Here is a 17,792-nt window from a genome sequence, read left to right as displayed (position 1 = left end):
CCACCACCACCCCCCCCCCCCCCCCCCCCCAGCAGACTACTAGAAGTACAGTTCACTGGCCACAACAGATGGTAGAACATCTCCAACATCTCGCTGCACACATTGAAGGATCGAAGTTTCCTCAAGAAAAAGAGTCGACTCATCCCCTTCTTGTAGACAGCGTTGATGTTGGTCTTCCAGTTCAGTCTGTTGTCATGGAGACACCAAGTACTTGTACTCCTCAACCATGTCCACCTCCTCTCCCAGAACTCTCAGTGGTTGTGGAGCCGTAGTCTTCCTCCTGAAGTCGACCAGGAACCGTGTAGACCTGTTCAGTACAGTCCCTGGTCCTGCTGGGGGTCCATGTCCTGGTGAACCGGGTCAGGGGGCTCCCTGCAGGTGCCCCTCAGCCTGCCCTTCCCACAGCAGCCCGGGGATTGGTTCCAGAGTTTCCGGTCTGTCATTGGTTTATACTCACGTCACTCAGACGTGTTAGTACTGTGATTGGTCGACGGGCCAAGCGATCTCCGCCCCGTCCCTGCGCTGCTCGGTGCGGATGTCCGTTACGTTACTGTGGTCGGACGGTGTGACGGAGTGGGACTCAGAGCGACTGTTGTCCTCGGAGAACTATTAAAAACACATTAATTAAGCGAAGCGTTTCACCGCGCGGCCCCGAACCTGCCCGCCGCTCAGGACTCTCCGTTACAGCCACACCGACACCAGAGCAGCACCGGGAGCTCCAGCCCTTCACTGCTCCGCGGGGCCCGGCGAGGCGCGGCGGGAGCAGATGGAGCCTGCACCGGCGAAGACGAAGCCGCAGGGCCGGCTCCTGGTGTCCACGCTGCTGGACGCCAAAGACGAGTTAGAGGAGGTAGGCTGACCGAAGTCATCGCCCCGGAGAGCAAGTGTAACCCGGGATGACCCGGGACGGAGCGGGTTGGTTCAGCGGGTACAAAGACGGAACCATTTTATCAGGTGCAGGCGGCTAGCAGGCTAGTTAGCACGGCTAAGGCTAGCAGCGTTAGACCGCGGAGCCGAGCCGAGAGGAGCAGGGAGGAGCAGGGAGGAGCAGGGAGGAGCAGGGACAGGCTGCCGGGCGTGTGTTTACGGGGTTTGGGCTCTGAAAGACGCCGCGAAGGCGGCACAAACCCCCGTGGCTCCTGAACTGTAAGCCTAGCATGCTAACTCTACGTAAACATATGGATGAGGCTGAAAAGTGACAGAAGCGCATGCGCCGTGTTTCACATGTCAGAAGTAGACAGTTTGATCAAATTAAATGTGTTTACGTGTGATCAGCTGATCGATCACCGCGTGCTGTTGGTTCTGAGTGTTGTTGTGTGTGTGTGTGTGTATGTGTGTGTGTGTGTGTATGTGTGTGTGTGCAGAGGTTAGAGCGGTGTGTTGGGATCGTCCAGGTGTTGACCAATGGGCTGTCAGAGAGGGAGGCCAACGACGCGCTCACTGCCAATGTAAGACAACTGGATGCACACACACTGGATACACACTGGATACACACACTGGATACACACTGGATATACACTGGATATACACACACTGTATACACACTGGATGCACACACTGGATACACACACTGGATACACACTGGATACACACTGGATATACACACACTGTATACACACTGGATACACACACTGTATACACACTGGATACACACTGGATATACACACACTGGATGCACACACTGGATACACACACTGGATACACACTGGATACACACACTGGATACACACTGGATATACACACTATACACACACTATACACACTGTACACACTGGATACACACACTGTATACACACTGGATATACACACACTGTATACACACTGGATGCACACACTGTATACACACTGTATACACACTGACTACACACTGCTGCCAAACAAAACAAATACACCAACACAGACCTGGAACCTCAGTCCGGTCCAGGTCCTGACTCTGGTCCTGGTCCTGAAGACTGTCTCCAGGGATCGTCTCGCGAAGAAACTTTGTCAGTTCCAGACTTTTATTTAGCTGACTTCCTGTCTACCTGTCCTCAGGTGTGTAAAGGTCAGCAGCAGCACGAGGAGGTGTGTCTGGGTCTGTTTACCCTGGTGCTCACCGAGCCGGCCCAGGCCCAGAGGGTGAGTGACCACCCCACCCCCACCCCATGCCGCCATCCAGTCTGCTCTGACCTCTGACCTCATAGTGTCCTCACTGTGTGTGTGTGTGTGTACGCAGTGTTACAGGGACCTGGCGCTGGTCAACAGAGACGGGATGAACGTGGTTCTGGTGAAGATCAACCAGGTTCTGATGGAGAAGTTCCTCAAGCTGCAGGATGTCCCCAGAACGCAGGTAAACACACACTCAGGTGGACACCTGTCTGTGTGTGTGGCAGAGTGATAATGATGCGGTGTTGCCGTGGTTACAGCTGGTGTGGCTGGTCAGAGAGCTGGTGAAGAGCAGCGTGGTCGGAGCGGACGGCGTCATCATGACGCTGCTGAAACAGGTCGCAGGTCAGAGTCCCCCCGGTCACATGATCACACACCCTGCAGCTCCACCCACTGTCACCTCACTCGCTGTGTGTGTGTGTGTGTGTGTGTGTGTGTGTGTGTGTGTGTGTGTGCATGTGCGCACACACAGGAGGAGACATCTCCACTAAGAACCTGTGGCTGGCTGAGAGCGTCCTGGACATCCTGCTAGATCAGAAGTACGTCTCTCTGTTTAAACGTGTTGTTGTGTCAGATGGTGGGGGAGGAGCTTAGGTGTTGTCTCCATGGAAACACCTGGGATGTTCAAATAGACCTTTAATATAAGGTAACAGAAGAGCATCAGTTTCTGTGGATGCTCCTTCACAGTAAGAGTTCCCTCTCATCTGATTCAGAGTGTGCTCTTACTGTGAAGGAGCTGAGTATTTTATTGTGAAGGACTGTCTCCAGGGAGTGGGTGTATTTTATTGTGAAGGATGAGTATTTTATTGTGAAGGACTGTCTCCAGGGAGTGGGTGCTGAAGAGTGGGATGCTCATAGCGATGTCCGTCTACACCTTCCTGCGCCTGATCGTCGACCACGGAGCTCCAAACCTGCTGACTCTGCGCCAGAAGGAGGTCGACTACTGCATCAGCATGCTGAGGGAGAAGGTGGGGAGGAGGAGGAGGAGGAGGGCGGGGGGTGTCTCCAGCTGGTGGTGGTGGTTATGCTCATAACCCCGTCTCTCTGTGTGTGCAGTTCATGGAGTGTCTGATCATCGGCAGAGATCTGGTTCGTCTGCTGCAGAACGTCGCTCGGATCCCCGAGATGGAGCTGGTGTGGAGAGACCTGCTGCACAGCCCGCAGGTCCTCAGCCCGCAGTTCACCGGTAAACTGCAGCTCCCACAATCCTCTGCTCCGTGGTAAACTACAGCTCCCACAATCCTCTGCTCCGTGGTAAACTACAGCTCCCACAATCCTCTGCTCCGCGGTAAACTACAGCTCCCACAATCCTTTGCTCCGCGGTAAACTACAGCTCCCACAATCCTTTGCGCCGCGGTAAACTACAGCTCCCACAATCCTTTGCTCCGCGGTAAACTACAGCTCCCACAATCCTTTGCTCCGCAGTAAACTACAGCTCCCACAATCCTCTGCTCACCTGTATCGATCATCATGTTTACTTCATACAAACACGGTGACGTGTTTGAAGTTGCGTGTTATTGCCGTGTTCCAGGTGTTCTCCAGCTACTGACAGCTCGGACCTCCAGGAAGTTTCTGGCCTGTCGACTCACACCGGACATGGAGACCAAGCTGCTGTTCATGACCTCCAGGGTAACACCCGTCTGTCCTCACCTGTCTGTGTCTTCACCTGTCTGTGTCCTCACCTCTTGCCTGTCTGTGTCTTCACCTGTGCTCAGGTGCGCTTCGGGCAGCAGAAGCGGTACCAGGACTGGTTCCAGAGACAGTACCTGTCCACAGCAGAGAGCCAATCACTGCGCTGCGATCTGATTCGCTACATTTGCGGGGTGGTCCATCCGTCCAACGAGGTGCTGAGTTCTGACATCCTGCCACGTTGGGCTATCATTGGCTGGCTGCTCACCACCTGCACGGTAAGGGGGCGGGGCCACACACTCAGTCCAAAGGTTGTCGAGGGTTACGGTCAGTCAGTCTGAATGATGTGTGTCTGCAGTCCAACGTGGCGGCCTCCAACGCCAAGCTGGCGCTCTTCTATGATTGGCTGTTCTTCAACCCAGAGAAAGACAGCATCATGAACATAGGTAACACACACACACTCTCTCTCTCTCTCTCTCTCTCTCTCTCACTCTCACACACACACACACACACACACACACACACACACACACACACACACACACACACACACCTGACTCACCTGAACTCTGACAGACTGAGGACCAGACACACAACGCCGTCATTCATCAGATCTAATATCATGTTAACCAAGAAGGCAACGTGTGACATCACTCTGACATCACAGACCTCTGACATCACAGATCAGACAGATGAAGTGTATTGTGTTCCAGAACCAGCCATCCTGGTGATGCATCACTCCATGAAACCTCATCCTGCCATCACCGCCACACTGCTGGACTTCATGTGCAGGGTAACACAACACACAACACACAACACACACAACACACAATACACACAATACACAACACACACAATACACAACACACAAAATACACAACACACAAAATACACAACACACAATACACGCACATAACACACAATACACAACACAATACACATCACGCACAATACACACTGAAACTGTTACTGAGCAACATCATCTCTTTAATTCTTCTTCACCTGCTCCCTCGCCTCATCCGTCCTCCCCCCTTGCCTCCTCACATTCTCCCTTCTTGTCCCCTCCCTCCTTACCTCCTCCCCCGTCGTCTCCTCTCTCTCACCTCCTCCCTGCTCCCCCATTGTCTCCTCCCTCCTCACCTCCTCCTCCTTTGTCTCCTACCCTCCTCCTCCGTCGTCTCCTCTCTCTCACCTCCTCCTCTGTCTCCTCACCTCCTCCCCCCTTGTCTCCTCCCTCCTCACCTCCTCAGATCATCCCTCACTTCTTCCCTCCGTTGGAGTCTCAGGTCCGTCAGGGCGTCTTCAACTCACTGACCTTCATCATGGAGAAGAGAGTGCTGGCGTAAGAATCACTGATTGATTGATTGATTGATTGATTGATTGATTGATTGATCCCTGTCAGTGGTGATCATGATTATTGGTTATTGATCTGTCTCCAGTCACCTCGCTCCGTTGTTTGATAATCCAAAGTTGGACCGAGAGCTTCGATCGATGCTCAGAGAGAGATTCCCCGAGTTCTGCAGCCCTCCCTCCCCCCCCACTGAAGGTAACACATGTAGTAACACACATGTAGTCACGCGCATGTAGTAACAGAAGTAATAACATAAGTAAACACGCGTAGGAACACGCGAAGTAACACACGTAGTAACACAAGTAATAACACGCATGTAGTAACACATGTAGTCACGCGCATGTGGTAACACGCATGTAGTCACGCGCATGTAGTCACACGCATGTGGTAATGCGTAGTAACACGCATGTGGTAACACGCATGTAGTCACGCGCATGTAGTCACACGCACGTGGTAATGCGTAGTAACACGCATGTAGTAACACTCATGTTGCAACACGCATGTAGTAACAAGTAATAACACAAGTAATAACGCATAGTAACAAGTAATAACACGTGTAGTAACACAAGTAATAACACGGGTAGTAACACAAGTAATAACACGCGTAGTAACACGCATAGTAGCACGCGTAGTAACACACATGTAGTAACACGTAGCATGTGTAGTAGCATGCGTGGTAACACAAGTAGTAACACGTGTAGTAACACTCATGTTGTAACACGCATGTAGTAACAAGTAATAACACAAGTAATAACGTGTCGTAACAAGTAATAACGTGTAGTAACACAAGTAATAACACGCATAGTACCACAAGTAATAACGCGTAGTAACACGCGTAGTAGCAGGCGTAGTAACGCATGTAGTAACACGCGTAGTAACACAAGTAATAACACGCGAAGTAGCACGCATGTAGTCACGTGCATGTAGTAACACGCATGTAACACAAGTAATAACATGCGTAGGAACAGCATGTAGTAACACGCATGTAGTCACGCGCATGTGGTAACGCGTAGTAAAATGCATGTAGTAACACGCATGTAGTAACACAAGTAATAATGCAAGAAATAACATGCGTAGTAACAAGTAATAACGCGTAGTAACACAAGTAACAACACGCGTAGTAACACAAGTAATAACAAGTAATAACGTGTAGTAATACAAGTAATAACATGCGTAATAACACAAGTAATAACAAGTAATAACGCGTAGTAATACAAGTAATAACACGCGTAGTAACACAAGTAATAACACGTGTAGTAACACAAGTAATAACACGCAATAGCACGCGTAGTAACATGTAATAACGTGTAGTAACACAAGTAACAACATGCGTAGTAACATGTAATAACATGCGTAGTAACAAGTAACAACACGCGTAGTAACACGTGTAGTAACACGCATACTAACGCGTAGTAACACGAATGTAGTAACACGAATGTAGTAACATGTAGTAACACGCGTAGTAGCATGCGTAGTAACAAGTAGTAACACGCGTAGTAACACAAGTAATAACATGTGTAGTAACACATGTAATAACATGCGTAGTAACACCAGTAATAACAAGTAATAACGTGTAGTAACACAAGTAATAACGCGTAGTAACACAAGTAATAACACGTAATAGCACGCGTAGTAACATGCATGTAGGAACACGCAGGTAGTAACACGCGTTGTAGCACATGTAGTAACACATGTAATAACACGCGTAGTAACACATGTAATAACATGCGTAGTAACACAAGCAATAACGCGTAGTAACACAAGTAATAGCACGCGTAGTAACACGAATGTAGTAACACAAGTAATAACACAAGTAATAACGCAAGTAATAACGCAAGTAATAACACGCGTAGTAACACAAGTAATAACATGCGTAGTAACACAAGTAATAACATGCGTAGTAACACCAGTAATAACAAGTAATAACGTGTAGTAACACAAGTAATAACACGTAATAGCACGCGTAGTAACATGCATGTAGGAACACGCAGGTAGTAACACATGTAATAACATGCGTAGTAACACAAGTAATAACGCGTAGTAACACAAGTAATAACACGTAATAGCACGCGTAGTAACACGAATGTAGTAACACAAGTAATAACGCAAGTAATAACGCAAGTAATAACACGTGTAGTAACACAAGTAATAACATGCGTAGTAACACAAGTAATAACATGTAGTAACACAAGTAATAACATGCGTAGTAACACAAGTAATAACGCGTAGTAACACAAGTAACAACATGTAGTAACACAAGTAATAACACGCGTAGTAACACAAGTAATAACATGCGTAGTAACACAAGTAACAACATGTAGTAACACAAGTAATAACATGCGTAGTAACACAAGTAACAACATGTAGTAACACAAGTAATAACATGCGTAGTAACACAAGTAACACGCGTAGTAACACAAGTAATAACACGTGTAATAGCACGCGTAGTAACACGAATGTAGTAACACGAAGGTAGTAACATGTAGTAACACGCGTTGTAGCACGCGTAGTAGCATGCATAGTAACACAAGTGGTAACACAAGTAATAATGCGTAGTAACACAAGTAATAACATGTGTAGTAACACCAGTAATAACAAGTAATAACGCGTAGTAACACAAGTAATAACACGCGTAGTAACACAAGTAACACGCGTAGTAACACAAGTAATAACACGTAATAGCACGCGTAGTAGCACGCATGTAGGAACACGCAGGTAGTAACGTAGTGACACGCGTTGTAGCACACGTAGTAGCATGCGTAGTAACACAAGTAGTAACACAAGTAATAACGCGTAATAGCACGCGTAGTAACACGAATGTAGTAACACGCAGGTAGTAACATGCATTGTAGCACGCGCAGTAGCATGCGTAGTAACACAAGTAGTAACACGCGTAGTAACACAAGTAATAACATGCGAAGTAACACGCGGGGGTGTTCAGACTTCATCATACGTTTCAGTAGAAACAAACTGAAATATCTTCGTGTCCTGCAGTGAAGATGGAGGAGTCTGTTTCCATGGAGATGGACAACCACGTGGAGGACAAGGAGGACGGTTGCTATGACAACACAGAAGCTGCCTTCAGCGACGACGAAGAGGAAATCAACAACAAAGGTGACAACAAGAGACAAACAGTTAAACTAGTCCAGACCGGTTGAAACCAGTTTGATCTGTTTAAACCAGTTTGATCAGTATAAATCAGTTTGATCTGTTTGAACCAGTTTGATCTGTTTGAATCAGTTTGATCAGTATATATCAGTTTGATCTGTTTGAATCAGTTTGATCAGTATATATCAGTTTGATCTGTTTAAACCAGTTTGATCAGTATATATCAGTTTGATCTGTTTGAATCAGTTTGATCTGTTTGAACCAGTTTGATCTGTTTGAATCAGTTTGATCTGTTTGAACCAGTTTGATCTGTTTGAATCAGTTTGATCTGTTTGAACCAGTTTGATCTGTTTGAATCAGTTTGATCTGTTTGAACCAGTTTGATCTGTATATATCAGTTTGATCTGTTTAAACCAGTTTGATCAGTATATATCAGTTTGATCTGTTTGAATCAGTTTGATATGTTTAAACCAGTTTGATCAGTTTAGTTTGAACCAGTCAAAACCAGTTTGAACCAGTTAAAACCAGTTTGAACCTCATTTACCTGTTCATTGATAAAACATCACATCGCCTGTTGACCAATCACTGTGCAGGAAAGAAGAGGGAGTTCCGGTTCCATCCAATCAAAGAGGCTATAATGGAGGAGCCTGCTGACATCACACCCTGGCTGGACCAATTAGACGACCCCATGAAAGAGAAGGTGCAGCAGCTTCAGAAGACCAGGTGACCTCCTCTGACACACTCTGACCACGCCCACAGCACATGTCCACTCTGATCACGACCCCGCAACATCTGTCCAATCCCAGTGAACCTGAACACTGTCCTGTGCTCCTCAGAGACCCAGTTTGAGGTCAAAGGTCACTGACATGTTTTTCCTGTCCTCCTCAGTGACCCAGAGACCCAGTGTGAGGTGATGCAGGAGATCGTGGACCTGATCCTGGAGGTCTGTAATGTTCTGATATTCTAATGTTCTGATGTCCTAATGTCTGTAATGTTCTAATGTTCTGATGTCTCTGGTGTTCTGATGTTCCGATGTCTCTGATGTCTATAATGTTCTGATGTCTCTGGTGTTCTAATGTTCTGATATACTAATGTTCTGATGTCTCTGGTGTTCTAATGTTCTGATGTTCCGATGTCTCTGATGTCTCTGGTGTTCTGATGTCTCTGGTGTACTAATGCTCTAATGTTCTGATATTCTAATGCTCTGATGTTCTGATGTTCTGATGTCTCTGGTGTTCTAATGTTCTGATGTTCTGATGTCTCTGGTGTTCTAATGCTCTAATGTTCTGATATTCTAATGCTCTGATGTTCTGATGCTCTAATGTTCTAATGTTCTGATGTTTTAATGTCTCTGGTGTCCTCAGGAGGACTTTGACACGGAGCAGATGTCCGGTTTAGCTTCATGTCTGTCTGAACTGTTCAAAGATCATTTCAGAGGAGACGTTCTACCAGAGGAGATCACCGAGGAGTAAGAACACCTGTCTGTCTGTCTGTCTGTCTGTGACTCACCCACAGACTGTTTCTAAAAGAGTTCGTAGCTTCAGGTCTGTAAAATGGTTCTGATCCAGAAGTGTCTTCAGCTGCAATACCAGCGAGTGCCACTAGAGGTCGGCTCCAAAAAGCCTCCGGCTCCATAGACTCCCATTCAACTTCTCTCATCAAATCCAAAGTGAATAAAATGTGTCCATCAGTTATCTCGGTGTTGTTAGCTAAAGTCACTCCTTCTTATTAGTTTTCTGGAGGTCCATCTGAAAATAATCCCTCATTCATTAGAAAAGAAGATTCAAGAAGACCTGGTTTTGGGGGCGTGTCTGTTTGATTGACAGGCCTGTGGTGCAGTCAGGTTACAGCTATCGGTGGGCGGGACGTAGTATCGTCAGGTTTCTGGAACTGGAGGCTTCATAACATTCCCAATGATGACATTATTGATGGTTGATGACATCACTGATGTCATGTCTGTCCCCTGTCTGTCCTCAGGTCCCTGGAGGACTCGGTGTGTAAGCCGGTGTGTCTGGTGTTCAGGAACCTGGTCACCATGCAGGAGGACAACAGCGGCTTCTCGGTTCTGTTGGACATGTTGGCAGAACTTTACCAGAAGCAGCCCAAGATCGGGTACCACCTGCTGTACTACCTGAAGGCCAGGTGAGGCTTGAAGGCACACATGATGTCAGAGGGGAGGGGACACCCCGCTGAACATGTGATGATGCATTAACATGTCTGTCTATCTGTCCGTCCCCGTGTCCACAGTAAAGCAGCCAATGGTAAGATGATGCTCTACGAGTCGTTTGCTCAGGCGACGGCTCTCGGAGACCTTCACACGTGTCTGATGATGGACATGAAGGCCTGTCAGGAGGACGACGTCCGTCTGCTCTGTTACCTCACGCCCTCCATCTACTCCGAGGTACGGCTGACGTCTCTAACTCTTGACGTGTCTCTGTCTCTGACATGTATCTGTCTCTGACGTGTCTCTGTTGTCTCCAGTTTCCAGATGAGACTCTGCGTAGCGGCGAGCTGCTCAACATGATCGTGGCCGTCATCGACTCCACGCAGGTAACATACTATCTAACTGCCCCCCCCCCCGGTCCCCCTCACAGTGTCTCTCCCCCAAGCACTAACCAGGATGTCTCCTGTACCCATCTCCAGCTACAGGAGCTGATGTGTCACGTGATGATGGGGAACCTGGTGATGTTCCGGAAGGACTCCGTCCTCAACATCCTCAGTGAGACACTCACATTGACAGTGTGACCGCTGTCTGTCCTCGTGTCCTCATGTCCTCATGTCCTCGTCTCTTCCTGTCCACAGTTCAGTCCCTGGACTGGGAGACCTTCGAGCAGTACAGCACCTGGCAGCTGTTCCTCGCTCACAGCATCCCGCTGGAGACCATCATCCCCATCCTACAGCACCTCAAGTACAAGGGTGAGGGGGCACGGTGGGACGGGGGGACGGGTGACAGAGACAGACAGGGAGACCATCATCCTGCAGCACCTCAGAGAAGACAGGAGTTACTGAAGGATGTCTTTCATTTGTCCTCACCGTGTCTCTGTCTTCCAGAACATCCGGAGGCTTTATCCTGTCTGCTGCTGCAGCTCCGCAGAGAGAAGTACGTCCTCATGTCCTCTCACGTTCTCATGTCCTCATACATCCTCACACTTCCTCTCACGTCTTCATATGTCCTCACACGTCCTCATGTCCTCTCACGCCCTGACACGTCCTCTCACGTCCTCATATGCTGCATGTTGCAAGTTCTTGTGTCCTACTAACGTGTGTGTCTGTGTCCCCCCTGATGTCTGTCCCCGTGTCCAGGCCCAGCGAGGAGATGGTGAAGATGGTGCTGAGTCGTCCCTGCCACCCTGAGGACCAGTTCACCACCAGCATCCTGAGACACTGGACGTCCAAACATGACGACACGCTGGGAGAACACATCAAGGCCCAGCTGATCAAGAATAACAACCAGCCCCGCAAGAGACAGAGGTGGGGGGGGGGGGAGTAGAGGACTGTCCTACATTGGGTTGTATTCAGAGACACGGGGGACAGTTTCCTGTGCAACACGTGGAAGTTAATATCTGTTTCCTTGTCTCTGTGTCTCCATGTCTCCGTGTGCCCTTGTCTCCGTGTCCCCTTGTCTCTGTGTGCCCTTGTCTCCTCAGTCTCCGGAGCTCCAGCAGTAAACTGGCTCAGCTGACTCTGGAACAGATTCTGGAACATCTGGACAACCTGAGACTGAGTCTGATAAACACCAAGAACAACTGTTAGTACACACACTACACACTACACTACACGCTACACACTACACTACACACTGCACACTACACTACACTACACACTACACACTGCACACTACACTGCACACTACACTACACACTACACTACACACTACACACTACACTACACTACACACTGCACACTACACACTACACTACACACTGCACACTACACTACACACTACACTACACGCTACACTACACGCTACACACTACACTACACACTACACTACACACTACACACTACACTACACGCTACACACTACACTACACACTACACTACACACTGCACACTACACTACACTACACACTACACTACACACTACACTACACACTGCACACTACACTACACACTACACTACACACTGCACACTACACTACACTACACACTACACTACACACTGCACACTACACTACACACTACACTACACACTACACTACACTACACACTGCACACTACACACTGCACACTACACACTGCACACTACACTACACACTACACTACACGCTACACTACACGCTACACACTACACTACACACTACACTGCACACTACACACTACACACTACACGCTACACACTACACTACACACTGCACACTACACTACACACTACACTACACACTACACTACACACTGCACACTACACTACACACTACACTACACACTGCACACTACACTACACACTACACTACACACTGCACACTACACTACACACTGCACACTACACTACACACTGCACACTACACACTGCACACTACACTACACTACACACTACACTGCACACTACACTGCACACTACACACTACACTACACTACACACTGCACACTACACTACACTACACGCTACACTACACACCACACTACACACTACACTACACACACCACATTACACACACCACACTACACACAACACACCACACCACAAACACACCACACTACACACACACCACACTACACACTACACACACACCACACTACACACTACTACATGCACTACACACACCACACTACACACACATACACCACACACACTATACACACACTATACACACACAATATACACACACTAAACACAATATACACACACTGTACACACTATATAGACACTATACACACACTACACACACTGTACACACTATAAACACACTATACACACTATACAAACACTATACACACACTATAAACACATTATACACACACTATACACACTATAAACACATTATACACACACTATAAACACATTATACACACACTATAAACACATTATACACACACTATACACACACTATAAACACATTATACACACACTATACACACTATAAACACATTATACACACACTATAAACACATTATACACACACTATAAACACATTATACACACACTATACACACACTATAAACACATTATACACACCATACACACTATAAACACACTATACACACACTATAAACACACTATACACACACTATAAACACATTATACACACCATACACACTATAAACACACTATACACACACTATAAACACATTATACACACACTATACACACTATAAACACTATAAACACACTATACACACACTATACAAACACTACACACTATAAACACATTATACACACACTATACACACTATAAACACATTATACACACACTATCAACACAATATACACACACTAAACACAATATACACACACTGTACACACTATATAGACACTACACACACTATACACACTATAAACACTATACACACTATAAACACACTATACACACACTATACACACATATAAACAGCTCTGTATAAACCACGTTAAAGTGATCAGTTTCTCTGGTTTTACTATTTATTGGTGTGTGAGTAAAATAATTTTTTGTTTTATTCTATAAACTACTGACAACATTTCTGTCATTTAGAGCATTTATTTACAGAAAATGACAACTGGTCAAAAAAATATTAATATATTGATACATGAATGTATTATTAATATATTGATGTATTAATGTATTAATAATATATTGATATATGAATGTATTAATAATATATTGATGTATTACTATTATATTGATGTATTAATGTATTATTAATATATTGATGTGTTAATAATATATTGATGTATTAATCTACTATTCATATATTGATATATGAATGTATTAATATATTAATGTATTAATAATATATTGATATATGAATGTATTAATAATATATTGATGTATTACTATTATATTGATGTATTAATGTATTACTATTATATTGATGTATTAATGTATTGTTAATATATTGATGTATTATTAATATATTAATGTATTAATAATATATTGATGTATTAATCTACTATTCATTTGTTGATATATGAATGTATTATTAATATATTAATGTATTAATAATATATTGATGTATTACTATTATATTGATGTGTTCATGTATTATTAATATATTGATGTATTATTAATATATTGATGTTTTAATGTATTAATAATATATTGATGTATTAATGTATAAATTATATATTGATGTGTTAATGTATTATTAATATATTGATGTATTACTATTATATTGATGTATTAATGTATTATTAATATATTGATGTGTTAATAATATATTGATGTATTAATCTACTATTCATATATTGATATATGAATGTATTAATATATTAATGTATTAATAATATATTGATATATGAATGTATTAATAATATATTGATGTATTACTATTATATTGATGTATTAATGTATTACTATTATATTGATGTATTAATGTATTATTAATATATTGATGTATTATTAATATATTAATGTATTAATAATATATTGATGTATTAATCTACTATTCATATGTTGATATATGAATGTATTATTAATATATTAATGTATTAATAATATATTGATGTATTACTATTATATTGATGTGTTCATGTATTATTAATATATTGATGTATTATTAATATATTGATGTGTCTCTGTCAGTCTTCACTCAGACTCCGATCCTTCAGGCTCTTCAGCACGTTCAGGCGAGCTGTGATGAAGCTCACAAGATGAGGTACACACACACACACACACACACACACACACACACACACTATATATATATATATATATACACCCGCCACCCCCAGTTGATGACATCACTTCCTGCAGGTTCAGTGACCTTTTCTCTCTGGCGGAGGAGTACGAGGACTCTCAGTCTAAACCTCCCAAGTCTCGCCGTAAAGCTCCCGCCTCCTCGCCGCGCTCCAGGAAGGGAGTAGCTCCGCCCACCAACAATGAGGAGGAGAGCGCCTCCAGCAGCGCCTCGGTACGTACCGCCACGGTCCAGTCCAGACCCGGTCCTGACCCTGACCTGGTCCTGACCCAGACCAGAGCCAGACCTCCATCCAGGTCTGACCCAAACCACCTCAGACGGAACCAGTTCTGATCTCAGGCTTTACTGTGGACCCAGAACCAGTTCTCTGGTTGTGTGGTGGACTAAAACCCCACTTATGTCTCTGGTTCTGGTCTGACCTGGCTCAGGTCTCTGGTTTTGGTCTGACCCGGCTCAGGTCCCTGGTTCTGGTCTGATCCGGTCTGTGTGTTACAGGAGGAGGAGGACTCGAAGCCGAAGGCTCCGAAGAGGAAGAGGAAAGGCTCGTCAGCCGTCGGCTCCGACAGTGACTGATGGATACTCTGACCAATCACACGCCTGCTGCCAGAGACCGCCAGCCAACCAGCCGCTCCGACCACTGGAAGAGGCCCCGCCTCCTACCAATGACTTGCACTGACCGCTGTGGGGGGGCGGGGCTCCGAGACGCTGCGGACTTCACACCCACGTGGTGAACTGACTTTCACGTGATGAGACTGATACTGTTTCCATGGAGACAAAGACTGACCGATGGGTCAAAGGTCACCGTGTGGCTTACCGCTCATGATGCACTGGGAGGAGAGATCTGTCGAAGAAAACAGATTTTAACAGCGGACATGATGGAGATGATGGAGGGGGTGTTGGACTCTTATTGTGAAGGAGCCTCACTTCCTGCCGTTTTAGCAGCTGTTTCCTGTTTGTCCCACTGCAGTAAAAAAAAGTCTTCGTATAAAAACTGCTGCTCTGTGTCTCATTACTGGGGGAGGAGAGGGGTTAAAAACATAAAAAATGTGAATAGAGTCTGGTGGGAGGTCAGAACTAGGTTATTGTAAACAACAACAACAGCTGTTTATCAGGTCCACCTGCTGACTTACTTGGAAGTGTATGCTGGTCTGGAGGTGTGGCCTGGTCCTGATCAGTGTGATTGGATCCACCTGCTGATATAAACCAGGATCCAGAGTGTTTCAGACCAGCTGGAAGTTTTAATATCTGAAGATCTGCTGAACACCTGGACAGGTAAAACAAACAAACAAACAAACACACACACACACACACACAAAGTAACATTGGAAAAGGGTGTGTGTGTGTTCCAGATGTTTCTTCAGGTTCTGGTTCTGACTCCAGACCGGGTCCCGTCCTTCATCATCCCGTCCTTCAGTCCATGTGTTCAGTCTCACCAGAACTCTTTGGACCGGACCAGACTTCTGTCTGACCATGATGACAGAGGGGGCGGAGCTCCCTGTGACTCCGCCCTGCCTGCCGTCGCCTCAGATCAGACGTCGGCGCCGCACCGTCGCGTCGGTGCCGGCGGACATGGACCTGACGACACGGGCGGCCATGTCGCTGCCGCACATTGCCAAGGTGACCACACCCTATGGCTTCAGCGCCGTGTTGGCTGCGAGCCCCTGCACGAGCCGGCGGGAGTCCCTGTTTCACCGGAAAAGGCCAGCAGCGGACCCCCCTTCTGGTCCTGGTCCCGGTGCTGGTCCCAGCAGGTCCCAGGTCTGCTTAGCCCGGCAAAGGTCTGGGTCAGCAGGTGATGAAAGGGCTCAGGAGACCAGCAGCAGCCCTGAAGGCCCTAAGCCCCGCACCCTGGAGGACCGCCCCCCGATGATGTCATCACACCTGAGCGGTGGACTGGGCCTGAATGTAGCTGCTGTTTTATGACTGTAAAGATTAAAAAGTTTTAATAAACCTGTGTTGATTAAAGTGCTTGACCTTTGACCTCCTGAGGACAAACGGTCCAGAAAGTGGTTCAGATGAAGTGCAGTTCAGAGGACCGTCAATTCTTGTTTGGAGCTGATCAGGTGGCCCAGAGTATCCTGCAGGTGTGCTGCTGGGAGATCTCCCATCATGCACTGCTGCTCTGAGTCTGCAGTTCTCATTGGTTCTACTGCAGGTGTGGTGGCCGTGTCCTTTTCATTTAAACTGCCATCTTAACTCACGTTAAACCGCTCCAAATCATAACGCTGCAATTGCCGATTCAGGTGTTTAGTTTATTCTCACATTAATCACATTCTCGTCGTAACGTGAGGTCAAAGATAAATCAATAAATTACAGATGCCCCTTCCTCATGTTTCCTCCATGTTTGGTGAAGAAGAACAAAAAACTAAAAAAAAAAAACCTTCTCCCCTATCACAGCTGATAATCAGCTGGTAACCAGCTGACAATCATTTGGTCAATCACAACTAATACATACTAATTATTTAGCATATTCATTTAATCTTATTTCATAAGTCAAAAGAAAGATTTACATTACGTCAGTAAATAAGCAAATTCTAATATAGTTTGTGATCAACACAAAATATGTCTCTAACAGCTGGGTTCTGGTCTTTGACCCCACCTGGTCAATAACAATAAATAAATAAACACCAATCAATGTAATCAATCACTCAGATAAACCTCCAGGACCCGCGACATAGTGACGTCTGCCCGCAGCGGCTGGTACGTCACAGATGCGACACCGGAA

The 17,792-nt window shown here is 45.8% G+C and overlaps 1 protein-coding gene across 2 annotated transcripts; it reads left to right on the top strand.

The window, feature by feature from the left end:
- The first annotated feature begins 523 nt into the window (after positions 1-523).
- Positions 524-16,058, top strand: ints3 (integrator complex subunit 3). 2 transcript variants are annotated; one of them, XM_069168702.1, is made up of 29 exons: positions 524-850; positions 1,365-1,448; positions 2,035-2,118; positions 2,216-2,329; positions 2,406-2,490; positions 2,618-2,684; positions 2,972-3,113; positions 3,202-3,331; positions 3,677-3,774; positions 3,861-4,052; positions 4,133-4,220; positions 4,488-4,567; positions 5,025-5,116; positions 5,214-5,320; positions 8,120-8,239; positions 8,827-8,956; positions 9,122-9,176; positions 9,598-9,701; positions 10,211-10,375; positions 10,481-10,634; positions 10,715-10,783; positions 10,877-10,952; positions 11,036-11,149; positions 11,285-11,333; positions 11,537-11,704; positions 11,881-11,981; positions 14,953-15,025; positions 15,124-15,280; positions 15,563-16,058. In XM_069168702.1, exons 1-29 carry the CDS (start codon positions 767-769, stop codon positions 15,638-15,640), a joined length of 3,060 nt encoding a protein of 1,019 aa, XP_069024803.1. In that variant the 5' UTR covers positions 524-766; the 3' UTR covers positions 15,641-16,058. The 2 variants fall into 2 exon arrangements, with proteins under 2 accessions (XP_069024803.1, XP_069024802.1); XM_069168701.1 differs by having other exon boundaries at positions 2,960-3,113.
- The last annotated feature ends 1,734 nt before the right edge of the window (positions 16,059-17,792 follow it).

The sequence above is a fragment of the Embiotoca jacksoni genome, unplaced genomic scaffold, assembly GCF_022577435.1.
Source record: "Embiotoca jacksoni isolate LCO1_2020_lvr unplaced genomic scaffold, fEmbJac1.0.p SCAF_41, whole genome shotgun sequence".
NCBI lineage: Eukaryota > Metazoa > Chordata > Actinopteri > Embiotocidae > Embiotoca > Embiotoca jacksoni.
The sequence above is the reverse complement of the archived record's forward strand: the minus strand, read 5'-3'. Positions and strand labels throughout refer to the sequence as shown.

Excerpts from the sequence above, each read along its gene's own strand:
- ints3 (XM_069168701.1), top strand. The coding sequence starts at position 767 with ATGGAGCCTGCACCGGCGAAGACGAAGCCGCAGGGCCGGCTCCTGGTG. Across the intron at positions 1,449-2,034 it reads ACGACGCGCTCACTGCCAAT|GTGTGTAAAGGTCAGCAGCA; the intron begins GTAAGACAACTG and ends ACCTGTCCTCAG. Across the intron at positions 3,775-3,860 it reads TGCTGTTCATGACCTCCAGG|GTGCGCTTCGGGCAGCAGAA; the intron begins GTAACACCCGTC and ends ACCTGTGCTCAG.